This window comes from Rhineura floridana, chromosome 9 (genome assembly GCF_030035675.1).
Source record: "Rhineura floridana isolate rRhiFlo1 chromosome 9, rRhiFlo1.hap2, whole genome shotgun sequence".
Lineage (NCBI taxonomy): Eukaryota > Metazoa > Chordata > Lepidosauria > Squamata > Rhineuridae > Rhineura > Rhineura floridana.
In genome coordinates, this window is record NC_084488.1 from 114617915 (window position 1) to 114633718 (window position 15804).

Below are 15804 nucleotides of genomic sequence, written 5' to 3' on the forward strand. Positions count from 1 at the left end.
CTCACTGGGTGACCTTGGGCCAGTCACTGCCTCTCAGCCTCAGAGGAAGGCAATGAATGGTAAACCCCCTCTGAATACCTCTTACCATGAAAACCCTATTCATAGGGTCGCCATAAGTCGGAATCGACTTGAAGCAGTCCATTTCCATACAGCCCTAGGCTCCTAAGGGAGGAAGGCTGGTATAGAAGTACGATTATTTTAAATTTTGTAAATTTTTAAATATTTTAATTTAACATTTTAAACTTAATATGATCTTAATTTAAATCTCAATGGCAATTTTATTAATGTTTTATAATTGTACTATATATATATTTTTTTTCCACACTTGCTCATATTTTAATTGTGATTTTATTTGTTGTACACCGCCCTGAGAGCTTTCTGCTATAGGGCAGTCTAGAAATGTAATTAAATAAAATAAAAAATAAATAAATAAATTATTCGGCCAGATAGGCGGCCTAAAAATAAAATTTTATTATTATTATTATTATTATTATTATAGTTGGCCAATGTGAGAACAGGATGCTGTACTAGATTGGTCAATGGCTTGATCCAGCAGTGCTCCTCCTCCTCCTCCTCTTCTTCTGTCTTAATAGATGTGGCTAATGTGCTGGCGTTTAGGTCACTGTCCTTTTGTATCTCTTGATTGTTCCCTGGATTGATTCCCTAAAGGAAGCCACAGACCTGAACTTACAAGATCTGAACAGCGTGGTTCAAGATAGATGCTCTTGGAGGTCACTGATTCATAGGGTCGCCATAAGTCGTAGTCGACTTGGAGGCACATAACAACAACAACAACTATCACTGGACAAAAAGGAAGAAGATTTCTGTTCCAGTAACAACCTAAAGAGGGTGCCATTGCGCCATGCCTTGTTGAAATGGCAAGTATTTGGTTCCATAAATTCTTCAGGCCAGCGTGCCTTCATTTGAGAGAAATATGCAGAACGCAGTATAACTCCTATAAAATAACACACTGTGCCTCTATTATGAAATCTCAAAAGAGAATATTGCAACTCGATGTAGCCACAGTGTATGCTAAGGGACTTATGAATGAATGGCTAATCCCCAAAAGTGGTATTGATTTAGTTGCAGAAATGCGCAGGCTGGACCTCCTAAGAGGCTGCCATCAGATTAAGTGCAAGTGGGAATCTGGGGGAAACGGCGGTGACTTTTACATTAACTTCCATGGAGCATTTCCCTTCTGAGAAGACTACATTTAGAGATACAGCAGTGCTTAACTCTGTATGCTAGCCTTCCCCTTCCAAGCGGCCCATTTGCAAAGGTCTGTTTTGCTTTCAAGTTTTCAGGTGTTTGGGTTTCTTTTACAAAGGCCAATAGTAAAGAGAGAATAGGTAGGCCTGGGGATAACTGGGCTCTGGGATTAAAACCATGGAGGAGACAGTGATGTCGTGGAAGGGGAATGGAGAGGAACATGGCTCTGGGATTTCTTTTCAGAGCAGGAGCGACGATAGCATCTGCTGAACATCAGAGTAATTGACAGCCCTTCCTTGCTCTGGCAAGGGTATGAGGTGATAACGAGGCCTTCAAGTTTGACTAGCGTTTGTGGTAGGCGAGCACAGAGCAGAAGGAGCTAATGTCCTGTCCTCCAGATGTTGCTGGACTCCAGCTCCCATCATCCCTGACATTTGGCTGATGGGGGATGGAGTCCAACAACACAAACTCTGGCAAAAGAAATGCAAGAAGACAATAAGGGATGCTAAAGAAACATTTGAGGAGCACATTGCTAAGAACATAAAAACCAACAACAAAATTTTTTATAAATACATTCAAAGCAGGAGACCATCTAGGGAGGCGATTGGACCCTTGGATGATAAGGGAGTCAAAGGTGTACTAAAGAACGATAAGGAGATTGCAGAGAAGCTAAATGAATTCTTTGCATCTGTCTTCACAGTGGAAGATATAGGGCAGATCCCTGAACCTGAACTAACATTTGCAGGAAGGGATTCTGAGGAACTAAGACAAATAGTGGTAACGAGAGAGGAAGTTCTAAGCTTAATGGACAATATAAAAACTGACAAATCACTGGGCCCGGATGGCATCCACCCGAGAGTTCTCAAAGAACTGAAATGTGAAATTGCTGATCTGCTAACTAAAATATGTAACTTGTCCCTCGGGTCCTCCTCCGTGCCTGAGGACTGGAAAGTGGCAAATGTAACGCCAATCTTCAAAAAGGGATCCAGAGGGGATCCCGGAAATTACAGGCCAGTTAGCTTAACTTCTGTCCCTGGAAAACTGGTAGAAAGTATGATTAAAGCTAGATTAACTAAGCACATAGAAGAACAAGCCTTGCTGAAGCAGAGCCAGCATGGCTTCTGCAAGGGAAAGTCCTGTCTCAGTAACCTATTAGAATTCTTTGAGAGTGTCAACAAGCATATAGATAGAGGTGATCCAGTGGACATAGTGTACTTAGACTTTCAAACAGCGTTTGACAAGGTACCTCACCAAAGACTTCTGAGGAAGCTTAGCAGTCATGGAATAAGAGGAGAGGTCCTCTTGTGGAGAAGGAATTGGGTAAGAAGCAGAAAGCAGAGAGTAGGAATAAACGGACAGTTCTCCCAATGGAGGGCTGTAGAAAGTGGAGTCCCTCAAGGATCAGTATTGGGACCTGTACTTTTCAACTTGTTCATTAATGATCTATAATTAGGAGTGAGCAGTGAAGTGGCCAAGTTTGCTGACGACACTAAATTGTTCAGGGTTGTTAAAACAAAAAGGGATTGCAAAGAGCTCCAAAAAGTCCTCTCCAAACTGAGTGAATGGGTGGGAAAATGGCAAATGCAATTGAATATAACCAAGTGTAAAATTATGCATATTGGAGCAAACAATCTTAATTTCACATATACGCTCATGGGGTCTGAACTGGCGGTGACCGACCAGGAGAGAGACCTCGGGGTTGTAGTGGACAGCACGATGAAAATGTCGACCCAGTGTGCGGCAGCTGTGAAAAAGGCAAATTCCATGCTAGCGATAATTAGGAAAGGTATTGAAAATAAAACAGCCGATATCATAATGCTGTTGTATAAATCTATGGTGCGGCCGCATTTGGAATACTGTGTACAGTTCTGATCGCCTCATCTCAAAAAGGATATTATAGAGTTGGAAAAGGTTCAGAAGAGGGCAACCAGAATGATCAAGGGGATGGAGCGACTCCCTTACGAGGAAAGGTTGCAGCATCTGGGGCTTTTTAGTTTAGAGAAAAGGCGGGTCAGAGGAGACATGATAGAAGTGTATAAAATTATGCATGGCCTTGAGAAAGTGGATAGAGAAAAGTTCTTCTCCCTCTCTCATAATACTAGAACTCGTGGACATTCAAAGGAGCTGAATGTTGGAAGATTCAGGACAGACAAAAGGAAGTACTTCTTTACTCAGCGCATAGTTAAACTATGGAATTTGCTCCCACAAGATGCAGTAATGGCCACCAGCTTGGATGGCTTTAAAAGAAGATTAGACACATTCATGGAGGACAGGGCTATCAATGGCTACTAGCCATGATGGCTGTGCTCTGCCACCCTAGTCAGAGGCAGCATGCTTCTGAAAAGCAGTTGCCGGAAGCCTCAGGAGGGGAGAGTGTTCTTGCACTCGGGTCCTGCTTGCGGGCTTCCCCCAGGCACCTGGTTGGCCACTGTGAGAACAGGATGCTGGACTAGATGGGCCACTGGCCTGATCCAGCAGGCTCTTCTTATGTTCTTATGTTCTTAACATCTAGAGGACATCACTCCTGGCTCAGAGGAAGTCAAAGAACAAGGAATATAATCAAGCAGGAGCTGGACACGTTTCTTGTTGGATGGGGTTCCTACTTCATGCTGGCAGTTTAAATGGGAACATTTTGTTGCCAACCTGCCTTTCAAATTAAAAGCTAAGAGCTGCTAAGCTGCTGGCTGAAGACCTTGTGTTAAAATGCAAGGAATTCGACAAGTTGAATTTATTATGAGCATCTACTCTATGACTGCTGGCAGATCCTAATACATTGGATATTATGCTAGTATGCTCTGATTCTTGTGTGTGTGTGTGTGTAGGGAGTATGTATGCATCTGTACACATGAATCAACACGATTGCCTGCATTTTAAAATGTTATTTTATTATTACATTTATATCCTTCCTCTTCTCCCAGGAGCTCAAGGTCGCATACATGGTTCTCACCCTTCCTCACAACAATCCTGTGAGGTAGTTTAGGTTGAGTGATATTGGTGGGAGTGGCTGAGTGGGGATTTGAACCCTGGTCTCCCAGGTCCCAGTCCAACACTCTACCCACTTCATTTATCGCTCTGCCATTGGCCAGGCAAAAAGATGAAGTTTCAACCCCCAGCCATGTGTGTTTTAAAAAAAACACTTTCCTATTATTTTTGTCACACAGCAGATTTTAAAATTTCCAGAATAATTAAAACAAAAACTCCCCCAACACCAAGAACACAACAAAAGGATTCCTTGGCATCAAAAGCACTGTATGCATAAAAATATATTTCTTGCAGGAACATCACTCCATCAGGGACTTGCTTTTCATTTTGAATACATTGCTGCAAGGATTTCTCAATGTGGTGTAGGATCAGTACACCCTGCTCATGTATACTCTGATTGGGCAAGGCCTCCTTATGCAACTGAGAAAGACAGACTGTTATCTTAGGGTCATGATCCTTCTTTAATGACCTTTGCCTACATAAACAGCCAATGCATTCACAGGGCTTGTGGGAGGAGATGTGCAAAGTGCAGGTATGGAGTCAGCCTGCACATACACACCCTGCACACAGGTCCCTTTTCAGATGTTACCTAGCAGGAACACAAAAGCAGGAAATGCAGCTCTTCCCCATGTATCAAGGCAACATCTGAAGTTCATCTGAGCCAGGGATCATCAACATGGTGCCAGTGGGTGCACTTGTGCCCACAGAGGCCTTCCCTGGCACCACAATGTCCCCCTTTCCCTGCTGAAATTAGGCTCAAATGAAGCATTTTATTTTAGCTAATAGAATAGGCTGCAGTATGTGCTTGTTTGCGGGGTGTGTGTGGTGCCCACAATATTTTCTGTAGTATGCAAATGTGCCCATGGGTCCCCAAAGGGTTGGCAACTCTTGCTCAGAGGTAAGGGCAACATTCATTTCAGATTTGCAAGGGAAGGGGGGCAACATTAATTCCCTACCCACAGTTCCTCCAAGGAGCTTAAGGCAGGCATAGTGCTCCTCTCCTACTTTAATCTTTATAACAAATCTGTGAAGTAGGCTTGAGAGAGAGAGAGAGTAACTGGCCCAAGATCACCCAGTGAGCTTCATAGCTTACTGAAAGTTTGAACTTGACTCTCTCTAATTCTATGTCCACCATTATTTCTTTCTTTCTTTCTTTCTTTCTTTCTTTTATTTCAAGGACTTGTACACAGCTTGTCATAAAACTGGCTTCAACCACATGGTGTATAGAACCAGCATGAAGATCAGAAATATTCACTAACAGGCAACAAACTTTGCAGTTTAAGAACATACCTATAGCCAGCAGATATTTCTATCAAACTTTAAAAAGCAAGGAAATTGGGCAGCTGTAGTGAATGCACCAGGGGAGCAGCAGACCTGACCTCCTCTCTGAGCTATTGGACTGCCCTACAAATTCGTCCAAATGCAAACACAATTTGGGTTGGTCTTTCACAGTCCAATCCACTTCTTGTGTAGCTTGGAAGAATTTGGTAACATGTGCCTCTGAGCATAAAAGTCTGGTATGGGTGTGGCCCCCTGATTAGCCAAGCCAAGCAGCTGTGAGTCTGCCTTTTAGAACACTGACAGTTGGTTCTTACTGAGCATGCCCCAGCTTATCATTGACTTCAATGCTAAATTTCTTAAATTAATTAAAAATCAGCTAGGCATTTTTTAAATGTTTAAACTGCAGAAGATGAAGGTCAGAGTATGGGGCAAAGATTAGGGGCAATAGGATTACAGGCACTCTGTGAACATAGCTGATTTGTAATTAATTTCAACAAATTATGAGAACTCTGACAGAAAAAAGTCCAAAAGGGGTCTGTTTTCTCTCTCTCTCTTTTTACACTTTAACTCCCGATTCTCTCTGACTGTTTTGTGTATCACAATTAAAATTTAGAGGGTTGTTATGCAAGCATTTCTGAGTTCAGGACTATACTTTTTGTAAGGTTTTGCTTTGAAATAAGCTTATGGGAAGCATCAGAATGGCATGGGGGTATTTTCAATTTAATATTCTCGAATGTGAAAAATCTATGCTGGCTATAGTATAAAACCACTCTTGTGGCTGTATAATAAGCATCCCAAAGCCTCAGGACACATGGTCAACCTTGGAATTATTAGCAGTGAAAGCATGTGGCTGTTTCTACAGATGTTCAAGTTTTTAGTTGATAATTGTTTTTAATTGTTTCAAATACATTTTATTTAAATTGTATTGTTTTTACTCCTTTGTTTTTTGTCACCCTGGACCAATTTGGGAGGAAGGGTGGGATAGAATTATTATTATTGTTGTTAGTATTAAATTCAGGGGAAACTGCTGTAATCCTTACCTTCACCCCAACTTTCTTTCTCTCACTTTTTACAAATAACAATAACCCTGCCATTATATTTTTCTTTCTCAACATGAAGAGCATTTTTTTTTTTTTGCTGAGTTGACTATCTCCCTTTATGCCAGGGATGGCTAACCTGTGGCCCTGCAGATTATTTATTTTAAAACATTGTTTTAGGAGTGGAGTCAGGTAGTCTGGATGTCATATCTGGGCTCCCTCCAAGCCCATGTTTTTGTATCTGGAAGATGAGATTTTGCAGAGGAAGAAACTCCTTAAGTGGGCAAACCAATCTCTTTGTTAAATCAATGGCACTAGCCAAACCTGTTAAGTATCTCTTTGCAGGACTAATGAGTACAGAAGCTACTAGCTGGGGTTGCTTTGAAAAGGCAGGCCTTGTCTACCTCTGGCAGGAAGTGATGTCATTGGTGAGTGTAAGAGAATGACCAACCAGAGGCCAGACTTGTCTACAGCTGGAAGAGAGACGGGTGAGAAAAGGAAATCAGAAAATGTCTTAGAAAAACGTCTTCTGAGAAAATTTGGCTCATCTCCAGATGCCTACTCACATTTCCTTTGTCCCACCATCTAGAACCCCCCCTACAAAACTTTCTTGATTGGATATGACCATGAGGTGGGAGGGGAAGTGCATGGGACATGATGATTCTGTTGTTATAAGCCACCTTCTATTCTCTGGAAAAAAGAAACAATGGTTTGTTTCCAGCTTTTGTGGTGAATTGGGCAATTGGAGCAGACTGCTGATGCTATTGCCCTTCTTTAGGCCCAGTGTGCAGTTTAGTCAATGAGATCTCCAAATGAAGAAGCCTCTGGAATTTTTCCTGGCTTTGAAATCACTTGTGAATGCTTAACATGGAGGCTTCTCACTTATATCAAGAAAATCTAATTAAAGCTTGATAAAAACAGGGCATCACTTCAACAGCTTCTCCAAAGTAATTAAAGCATTAATTACCATGTAATTTGTAGTCTTTAGGCTCAGGAAAATACTCTGGGGCTTAATGAGAGAGGGAGAGAAAGAGCGAAAGAGAATAACAGTGCACAGACCTTCCACCCTACAAACACAACAAAATGTGTTTACCATAGATCTACAGAGGTACACTTGTAATGACACTGGGGGCACCTCCAAAGTAAAGAGAGAATGCATCTTCTTTTTAAACAAGATGCCATTTCCCGGAGATTGGGCAGCAGCTGGTTGATACCCTGGACCCTTTCTCATTTAACAAGAGGTGCTGTTGTCTTACAGACTGGTTCTTTGGGAGAAAGGGAGCACTGTTCTGCCACATCACCCTGCTACAATCATCCATGCCACTGTTCTGCCACATCAACCTGCCACAATCATCCATGCTCCATCTTCCATCGGTGCATTTTGTTTGTTCCCGAGGGGACCGGGGTTGGGAAGAGAGAGGGAGAGATAAGAAAATGGAAAGCAGCCCATTATTTTTGCTAGGCAAGGGTCAGGTGAAAAGGTCCTTCCACCCCTACCTTTGGGTCTATGTGAATGAAGATCCTCAGATAGGGTTGGCTCAGTTATTGCAAATAACTTAGGGGAAGGGCCATAGATCAGTGGGAGAGCATCTGCTTTGCATGCAGAAGGCCCCAGGTTCAATCCCCGGAATCACTGGATAGGGTTGGGAGTGTCCCCTGTCTGAAACTATGGGGAGCTGCTGCCAGCCAGAGTAGACAATATTGAGCTAGATGGACCCATGGTCTGATTCAGTATAAGGCAGCTTCCTATGTTCCTAATTTCTTCTCTCTGCTTCTCTTGAGAAATGGGGGATGGGGGACTAAGGATAAAGGGCAGGAGTGGCCAGTGGGAGGGGCATTGCAGTAAACGTTGCCTCCCAGCAATGGCATTGCTACTATGAACTGGGCTGGTAAAGGGAGTGGAAAGGTTGGCGTGGTTTGGACATCCTGATGGGAGTGCCAGATTGACTTTGCCAGGGTGCCCGGACTGCCCTGACCTCACTGCCCTGTCCTGCCCCCTCATCATTCCATGTGTGCAGCTCCTGGTAAGAGGGGAACAATCCCTGACAGGGACAGATAGTCTTGTTCTGGCGAGGAAGGCAATCCCCTGGTAGCTGTTTAGCTTGCCTCGATATCCTGGGCCTGGCTGGGCTAATGCCTTTCTCCTGCCATAGGGTGGAATAACAGTACATTTTAGAATATGGCTGCAAAACCGTGGAAGGATATCTTTGTCTTGCAACGGTGAGAGAAATAATGGGAAGAGGGGGCATAGGTCAGGGGCAGAACATGTTCAGTGCATGAAGAAGGTTGCAGGTTCAATCCCATGTAGCCTGAATCTGCTCTTTCACAGCTCAATGGAAGAGCGCAAACCTTGCATGCACAATGCTCCGTCTGCAGAGGCCGTGAAGCATTTGTGTGCTGCATTCAAAGATACCGCAGGCCTCTTGTGGCCCACGGGCTGGAGGTTCCTCACCTCTGAGTTAAAGGGCCTCAGGGAGCAGGGCAAAGAAAGGTCCTTGTCAGAAGACTGTTGACAGCCTCTGTGAGCCAGTGGTGACAATTACTGAGCTAGATGGACCAGTGATTTGAGGCAGTATATGGCAGCTTCATCTCTTCAGCTCCCTGTGAATGTAGCATCCCAGTGTAATAATGAAAAAAGATGGATCCATGCCTTTCACATAAGAACATTAGAGAAGCCCTGCCAAGGGCTCATCTAGTCTAGCATCCTGTTCTGACAGTGGCCAACCAAGATGTCTACTCAGCCTCACAAGACCTTCTCTCGGTCCCGCCAGTCAAAACAGCTAGGCTGGTGCGGACCAGGGAGAGGGCATTTTCGGTTGTGGCCCCCACCCTCTGGAACTCTCTGCCTTATAACCTTTGCCATGCCCCCTCCATGACAGGCTTCCGCCGAGAATTGAAAACTTGGCTCTTTCAGCGGGCATACGGGACCTCTGAGTAACTTTAGTTTGACTCTGTAATGATGTGGGTGGGTTTGGATTAAGTAGAATTGATATTGTTTTGTATTTATATGTTGTATTTTATTCTGTGTACGCCGCCTAGAGTGGCCATTAATTCGGCCAGATAGGCGGCTTAGAAATAAAATTTTATTATTATTATTATTATTATTACTCCCCTGCTCTGCTTTCCAGCAACTGGTCTTCAGGAGTATACTGCCTCTACTGGTGGAGGTATGACTTTCTTTGTATTCTTTGCATCATTCCAATTTGAATATATTTGCTGCTGAAGTGAGCAAAGTATCCAACTCTGCAGATTCTTTCCTTTTTCCACAGCATTTTTTTTTAAAAAAAGAAAGCTTGCTCCTAGGGATGGGGGTGAATTTCAGCATTTTCGGATTTGTTACTGAATTCTGTCAGAATCTGCAAATCCCGTATGTCTTCGGATCGGGTTTGACTCCTTGCTAATGCTTGCGACTGTCAGCGACACCAGCTTTTTTAAAAAAAACCAAATGTGTGGCTAATTTGACATTGTTATTAACATAAACAGCTTTGGTCTGAAGTACAGCTGCATGTATTCCTTTGAAGCTCCGTCTCAATGAGGTGACAACAATTTCCATGAACATCCATTAACTTTCATCCCTCTCTGGTAGATTGCATCAGCCTTTCTTTGACAAAAGAGTTCTTGGCTCCTCCAGCCTGCTTGACTGAATGCAGTTTTTTTTTTGTGGGGAGGGCATAAGCAGAGGAAACTATTTAGCTAAGCCTACTATCCTCACATGTGGATGTTTTAATGATGAAAGAGGAAATAAGCCTCTCTCTCTCTCTCTCTCTCTCTCTCTCTCATCCTGTCTGTGGCTGCTTAAAGGGGGGTGGGGTGGGAGATTGATAGTCTTTGATCAGCACCGCAGTAACCTGAGGCAATAGCAGAATTGATAGGCAATGATCTGCTTAATTTAAATTTAAATGGAAAACCCAAGAGACCATCGATAGAAAGATCACCAACAGCATTAGCAGTTTTGTTAGCTATTACAAGCGGATTGGAAATAGCAAAAAGAAATCGGTGGAACAATGTTGCGGATCGGAGCCACAAGCCAGTTGCGAAAACCAAAATACAGACCGGAACCAAAGAGCAAAACTCATCCCTACTTGCTTCTACCCTTAATCACTTGATGTGTATTTATCTCTTTATCATCCAACCTCTTTTGTTCCTGGTTTTGCATGTTCTTATTTGTTAGCTACTTGTTACATGTAAATATTGCTTTTATTCACCGTGGGATGCCGCATTGTTCTGCATCATTCTATGGCTGTGTACAGTCTTAAAGAGTTTTTTAAATTGGTATCTGATAAAAAGAGATGGAGTCATCACTTTGGAATTCCATCAAATAATGCATTTTACCTGGAGATTTCCTAGAAATAGTATTTGCTTTTATTTATTTATTTATTTATTTAATTAAGCTTATATACCGCCCGACTAGCAACAGCTCTCTGGGCGGTGAACATTAAAAATACAATAAAAATAACACAAAACTGTACACAAAACTGTACAGTCTAAAATCAAAATATAATAATTTACAATTAACAGGAATTAAAATGCCTCAGAGAAGAGAAAGGTTTTAACCTGGCGCCGAAAAGATGATAGTGTCGGCGCCAGGCGCACCTCCTCGGGGAGACCATTCCATAGGAAATAGGGAAGGCCTATAGCTCAGTAGAACATCTGCTTTGCATGCAGAAGGTCTCAGGTTCAATCTCCGGCATCTCAGGGTAGGGCTGGGAGAGACCCCTGTCCCAAACCCTGGAGAGCTGCTTCCAGTCAGGGTAAGTACTGCAGTAGATAGACCAAGGAACTTTCTTTTATTCTAATGCTTATCTCAATATTTGAGCTTGGGTCAATGTTTGGGGAGGGGCCATAGCTTAGTAGTAGAGCATCTGCTTTGCATGCAGAAGGTACAAGATTCAGTCCTCAGCATCTTCAGGTATGGACTGGAGAGAGAACCTGGAATGCTGGTGCCAAATCAGTGTAGAGGTACTGAGCAAGATGGACCAATGGTCTGACTCAGTGAGAGGCAGCTTCCTATGTTCTCTCTCTTCTGTCCTGACAGAACTTGCTCATAGAATTTTGAGGATGTGCCTGGTGGTGCTAAGGGCCCTAACACAGATGACAGATGAGGTGAAGGGCAAACAGATGAACAGTTTTGCTTTAGGTGACCAACAGGGATATTCAAATGCTAGTAGGCTCCATCTATTCAATTGCTAGAAGGCTGTCTGTTTCATCTGTTTGTTGAATGTAAAGGTTGTATGATGTCTCCTTTATTTATACCAACATTTTATTTATTTTATTTATTTATTAATTTGTTAAATTTATATCCCGCCTTTCCTCTCAGTAGGAACCCAGGGTGGCAAACATAAACACCAAAAACACTCTAAAACATCATAAAAACAGACTTTAAAATATATTAAAACAAATATCTTAAAAAACACATGGAAACAAAAATATTTAAAAACATCTTTTTTTAAAAAAAGCTTTAAAAACATCTTAAAAAGCAATTCCAACACAGACGCAGGTTGGGCTAAGGTCTCTACTTAAAAGGCTTTGTTGAAAGAGGAAGGTCTTCAGTAGGCACCAAAAAGATAACAGAGATGGTGCCTATCTAATATTTAAGGGGAGGAAATTCAAAAGGGTAGATGCCACTACACTAAAGGTCTGCTTCCCATGTTGTGCAGAATGGACCTCCTGATAAGATGGTATCTGCAGGATATGACTGCAGTGATTGGCTGGGTATACTGTATAAGGGGTAAGATGATCTTTCAGGTATCCCGGTCCCAAGCTGTATAGGGCTTAGTACACCAAAAACCAGGACCTTGAACTTAGTCCACTAGCTAATGGGTAGTCAGTGCAATTCTTTCAGCAGCGAGGTGACATGTTGGAGATACTCTGCCCCAGTAAGTAGTTGTGCCACCACATTTTGCACTAGCTGCAGCTTCCGGACCAACCTCAAGGGCAGCGCTACATAGAGCGCATTACAGTAATCCAGCCTGGAGATTACCAGTGCATGGACAACAGTGGTCAGACTATTCTAGTCCAGAAATGGCTACAGCTGCCTTACCAGCTGAAGCTGATAAAATGCACTCCTAGCCACTGAGCTCACCTGGGCCTCTAGCAACAAAGTTGTATCCAGGAGCACCCCCAGACTACAAACCTGCTCTTTCAGAGGGAGTATGACCCCACCCGAAGCAGGCAACTGACCAATTATCCAAACTTGGGAACCACCAACCCACAACACCTCTGTCTTGCTAGAATTCAGACTCAGTTTATTGGTCCTCATCCAGCCCACCACTGAGTGCAGGCCGCGGTCCAACACTTGCATGGCCTCTCTCGATTCAGATGTTACAGAGAAATAGAGCTGGGTATCATCAGTGTACTGCTGACACATTGCCTCCAATCTCCTGATGACCGCTCCCAAGGGCTTCATATAGATGTTAAACAGCATGGGGACAAGATGGTACCCTGCGGCACCCCATAGCACAACTGCCAGGGGGCTGAAAGACAATCACCCAATGCTGTTCTCTGAAAATGACCCTGGAGATAGGATTGGAACCACTGTAAAACAGTGCCTCCGATACCCGTCTCACCAAGTTGGCCCAGAAGGATACCATGGTCAATGGTATCAAAAGGCGCCGAGAGATCAAGTAAGAGTAACAGGGTTGCAGTCCTCCTGTCCTTCTCCTGATAAAGATCATCCATGAGGGCGACCAAGGCCGATTCAGTCCCATAGCCATACTGACCTTCTGAGGATATAATTTAATGTTTGCGGTTTAAGGACTCATACAGCAGCCTTCTCCAATCTTGTGCCCTCCAGATGTTTTGCACTACAACTCCTATCAGCCCCAGATACCTTAGACTTGCCCATTAAAAACATATCAGGTATTGAAGGAGGGACTTTAAAAAAAAATGCAATGGAGTTGGGCTGCCTTGTCTAGAAGTGTCCTCTAGATTTCTCCTCTAGTTGAACATTTTTTTAAGAATTGTTCCAAGATTGTTCTCTAATTCAACATTCATTTTCTACTGGTATCTCCTCATTTTGCAAGAAACATTCCACTCCCCCTTTTCTCATTATTTTAAAATGGTGTGTTTTAATGTTGCATTTTAATCAGTTGTAACCTGCCCTGGGATCTCAGGGTGAAGGGACAACAACAACAACAACCCTTTTAAAATCCTTTTCACTGGGAAATGTTAATTGGGTGGAGGAATATGGGTGGGGTGGGGTTTCATAAATCAGGAAATCAGCAAATCAGCAAAAATGTTATCTTTTCTCAACACTTGTTATACTATCAAAGTCTTGAACACCTGTTAAATTCAGTAATATATTAATAACAAAAATTATACCAACTCATTCATTCCTTTTGGGAATATATATATTCAGGTTTCAGTGAAACCACTTTGTGGAATTCACTTTAGGATGAATTAGGACACAGCTGTTTCATTTTTAGAGGGCATAACTATCCCTGTTCCCTCCAGATGTTGCTGGACTACAACTGTCATCAGCCCAAGCCAGCATGGCCAATGGTCAAGGATGATGGGAGTTGTAGTCCAAAGCATCTGGAGGGCACCAGGGGAAGGTTAATCTAGTGGTTTTAGATCACTTTGTGGCTTCCCACAAAAACCCTTCCCAGAGATTATATGAATGCATAGGGGATGGCCATGCCTCCTTGAACATCACACCCTTATACAACACAGCGTTGAGGACATGTGGCCTTCCAGATGGTGCTGGGCTACAAGCCCCATCATCTCTGACCATTGGCCATGCTGACCGGGGCTGATGGGAGTTGGGAGTCCAACAACACCTGGAGGGTCACAGGTTTCAATCCCTTAAGGCAGCCTTTCCCAACCAGTGTGCCTCCAGATATTGTTGGACCACAACTCCCATCAGCCTCAGCCAGCATTGCCAATGGTCAGGAAAGATGGGCGTTGTGGTCCAACAACATCTGGAGGCACACTGGTTGGGAAAGGCTGCCTTAAGGTCTGAAAGAGCCCTCACACTTATAACTGTGGCTTCTCCTCATGAGCAGGAACCCTGAAAAAGCAGGAGTCCCAGTCATGTGAAGGGAGCCCTCTGCTTCTCCATGGGTAAACATGTGCAGAGTGCTGTTCTTTCCCCCTTTTCACAAATGGAGACTTGGGTTGGGGCTCTTTCAGACCTGTTTAATAACATAACATGCACAATCACACTTCCCCCTCTACATGCTCACATACTGCCCAATCCATTTGAGGGAGGGAGGATTCCTCTTCAGAACACTTACAAATTCAGTTGATTAACACATTTTTCTCAGCAAGTGATAATGAATCTCTCCCCACTGCCAAGCAGGGCCAAAAGCAATCAGTGCAGTTTACCAACCCATTGAAACATCAATTGATTGTTCAAGAGCAAACAAGCTGTAGGATCTAAAACATTTCTGCTTGTATTATGAAGGTCTCTTAAAAAGAGGGCGATCAAACCCTTTCTCTTTATTGTTGAAGGCAAACCAAAACCTTGCCGATGGAATTTTTCAGAGCAGGAACACACAGTGTGTGTGTGTCTATATCTATATCTGCATCTATATCTATCCTTATTTAAAATCCTTACCTCTCTCCATTGCATGGCTACATGTTAACACGAACAGCAAGATGCTTACGACTGCAGCCTTCATTTTTTGTCCCCTTATAATTACACTGGCATAAAGAGAGGACAATAAGATCACGTTTTGCTTTCCACAGGTTGCTTCGCAAAAGCAGCTGAAGATTTTGCTGCACTGCTTATATCCATGTACGTCGAATTTCCTGATCAATGATTAATTTTGGGGCTGTGGCGGGGGGCATGTATCCTTGGCCTGGCCGAGATAACATGAAGCTCCCCTGACAAGCAAACAGACACCCGTGGATGCTGACCGACTCCAAACCATATTGAGTTTTAAATATTAACTTCCTAGCAACGCTCAGACAATCACACTTTCTCCCACAGGGCTCGGTACACAAAACAGAGAAGACCTGTGTGGACCACCAGGAGCAGCATCTTGGCCCCATCTGCACTGTCCATTTAAAGCAGTACCATACCATTTAGCTTCCCCACAAGCATCAGTCATACCAGTCATGGCTTCCCATTAAGACAGCCTTTCCCAACTAGCGGGCCACCAGGTGTTGTCGGACCACAACTCCCATCAGCCTCAGCCAGCATTGCCAATGGTCAGGAAAGATGGGAATTGTGGTCCAACAACATCTGGTGGCCCACTAGTTGGGAAACGCTGCGCTAAGACTTCTGAGAATGGTGGTTTGTTAAGGATACTGAGAATTAGACCTCTATTCCCCTCACATAGCTACAATTCCC

The 15804-nt window shown here is 43.4% G+C and overlaps 1 protein-coding gene across 1 annotated transcript in view; it reads right to left on the bottom strand.

Moving 5' to 3' along the window:
• The window catches only part of GC (GC vitamin D binding protein), a 61427-nt gene extending 46202 nt beyond the window's left edge, over positions 1–15225 (bottom strand). The window contains exon 1 of the mRNA XM_061583425.1: positions 15067–15225. Coding sequence (XP_061439409.1) covers positions 15067–15130 — 64 coding nt within the window. The 5' untranslated portion in view covers positions 15131–15225. The remainder of the gene's footprint in view (positions 1–15066) is intronic.
• Between the last annotated feature and the right edge of the window lie 579 nt (positions 15226–15804).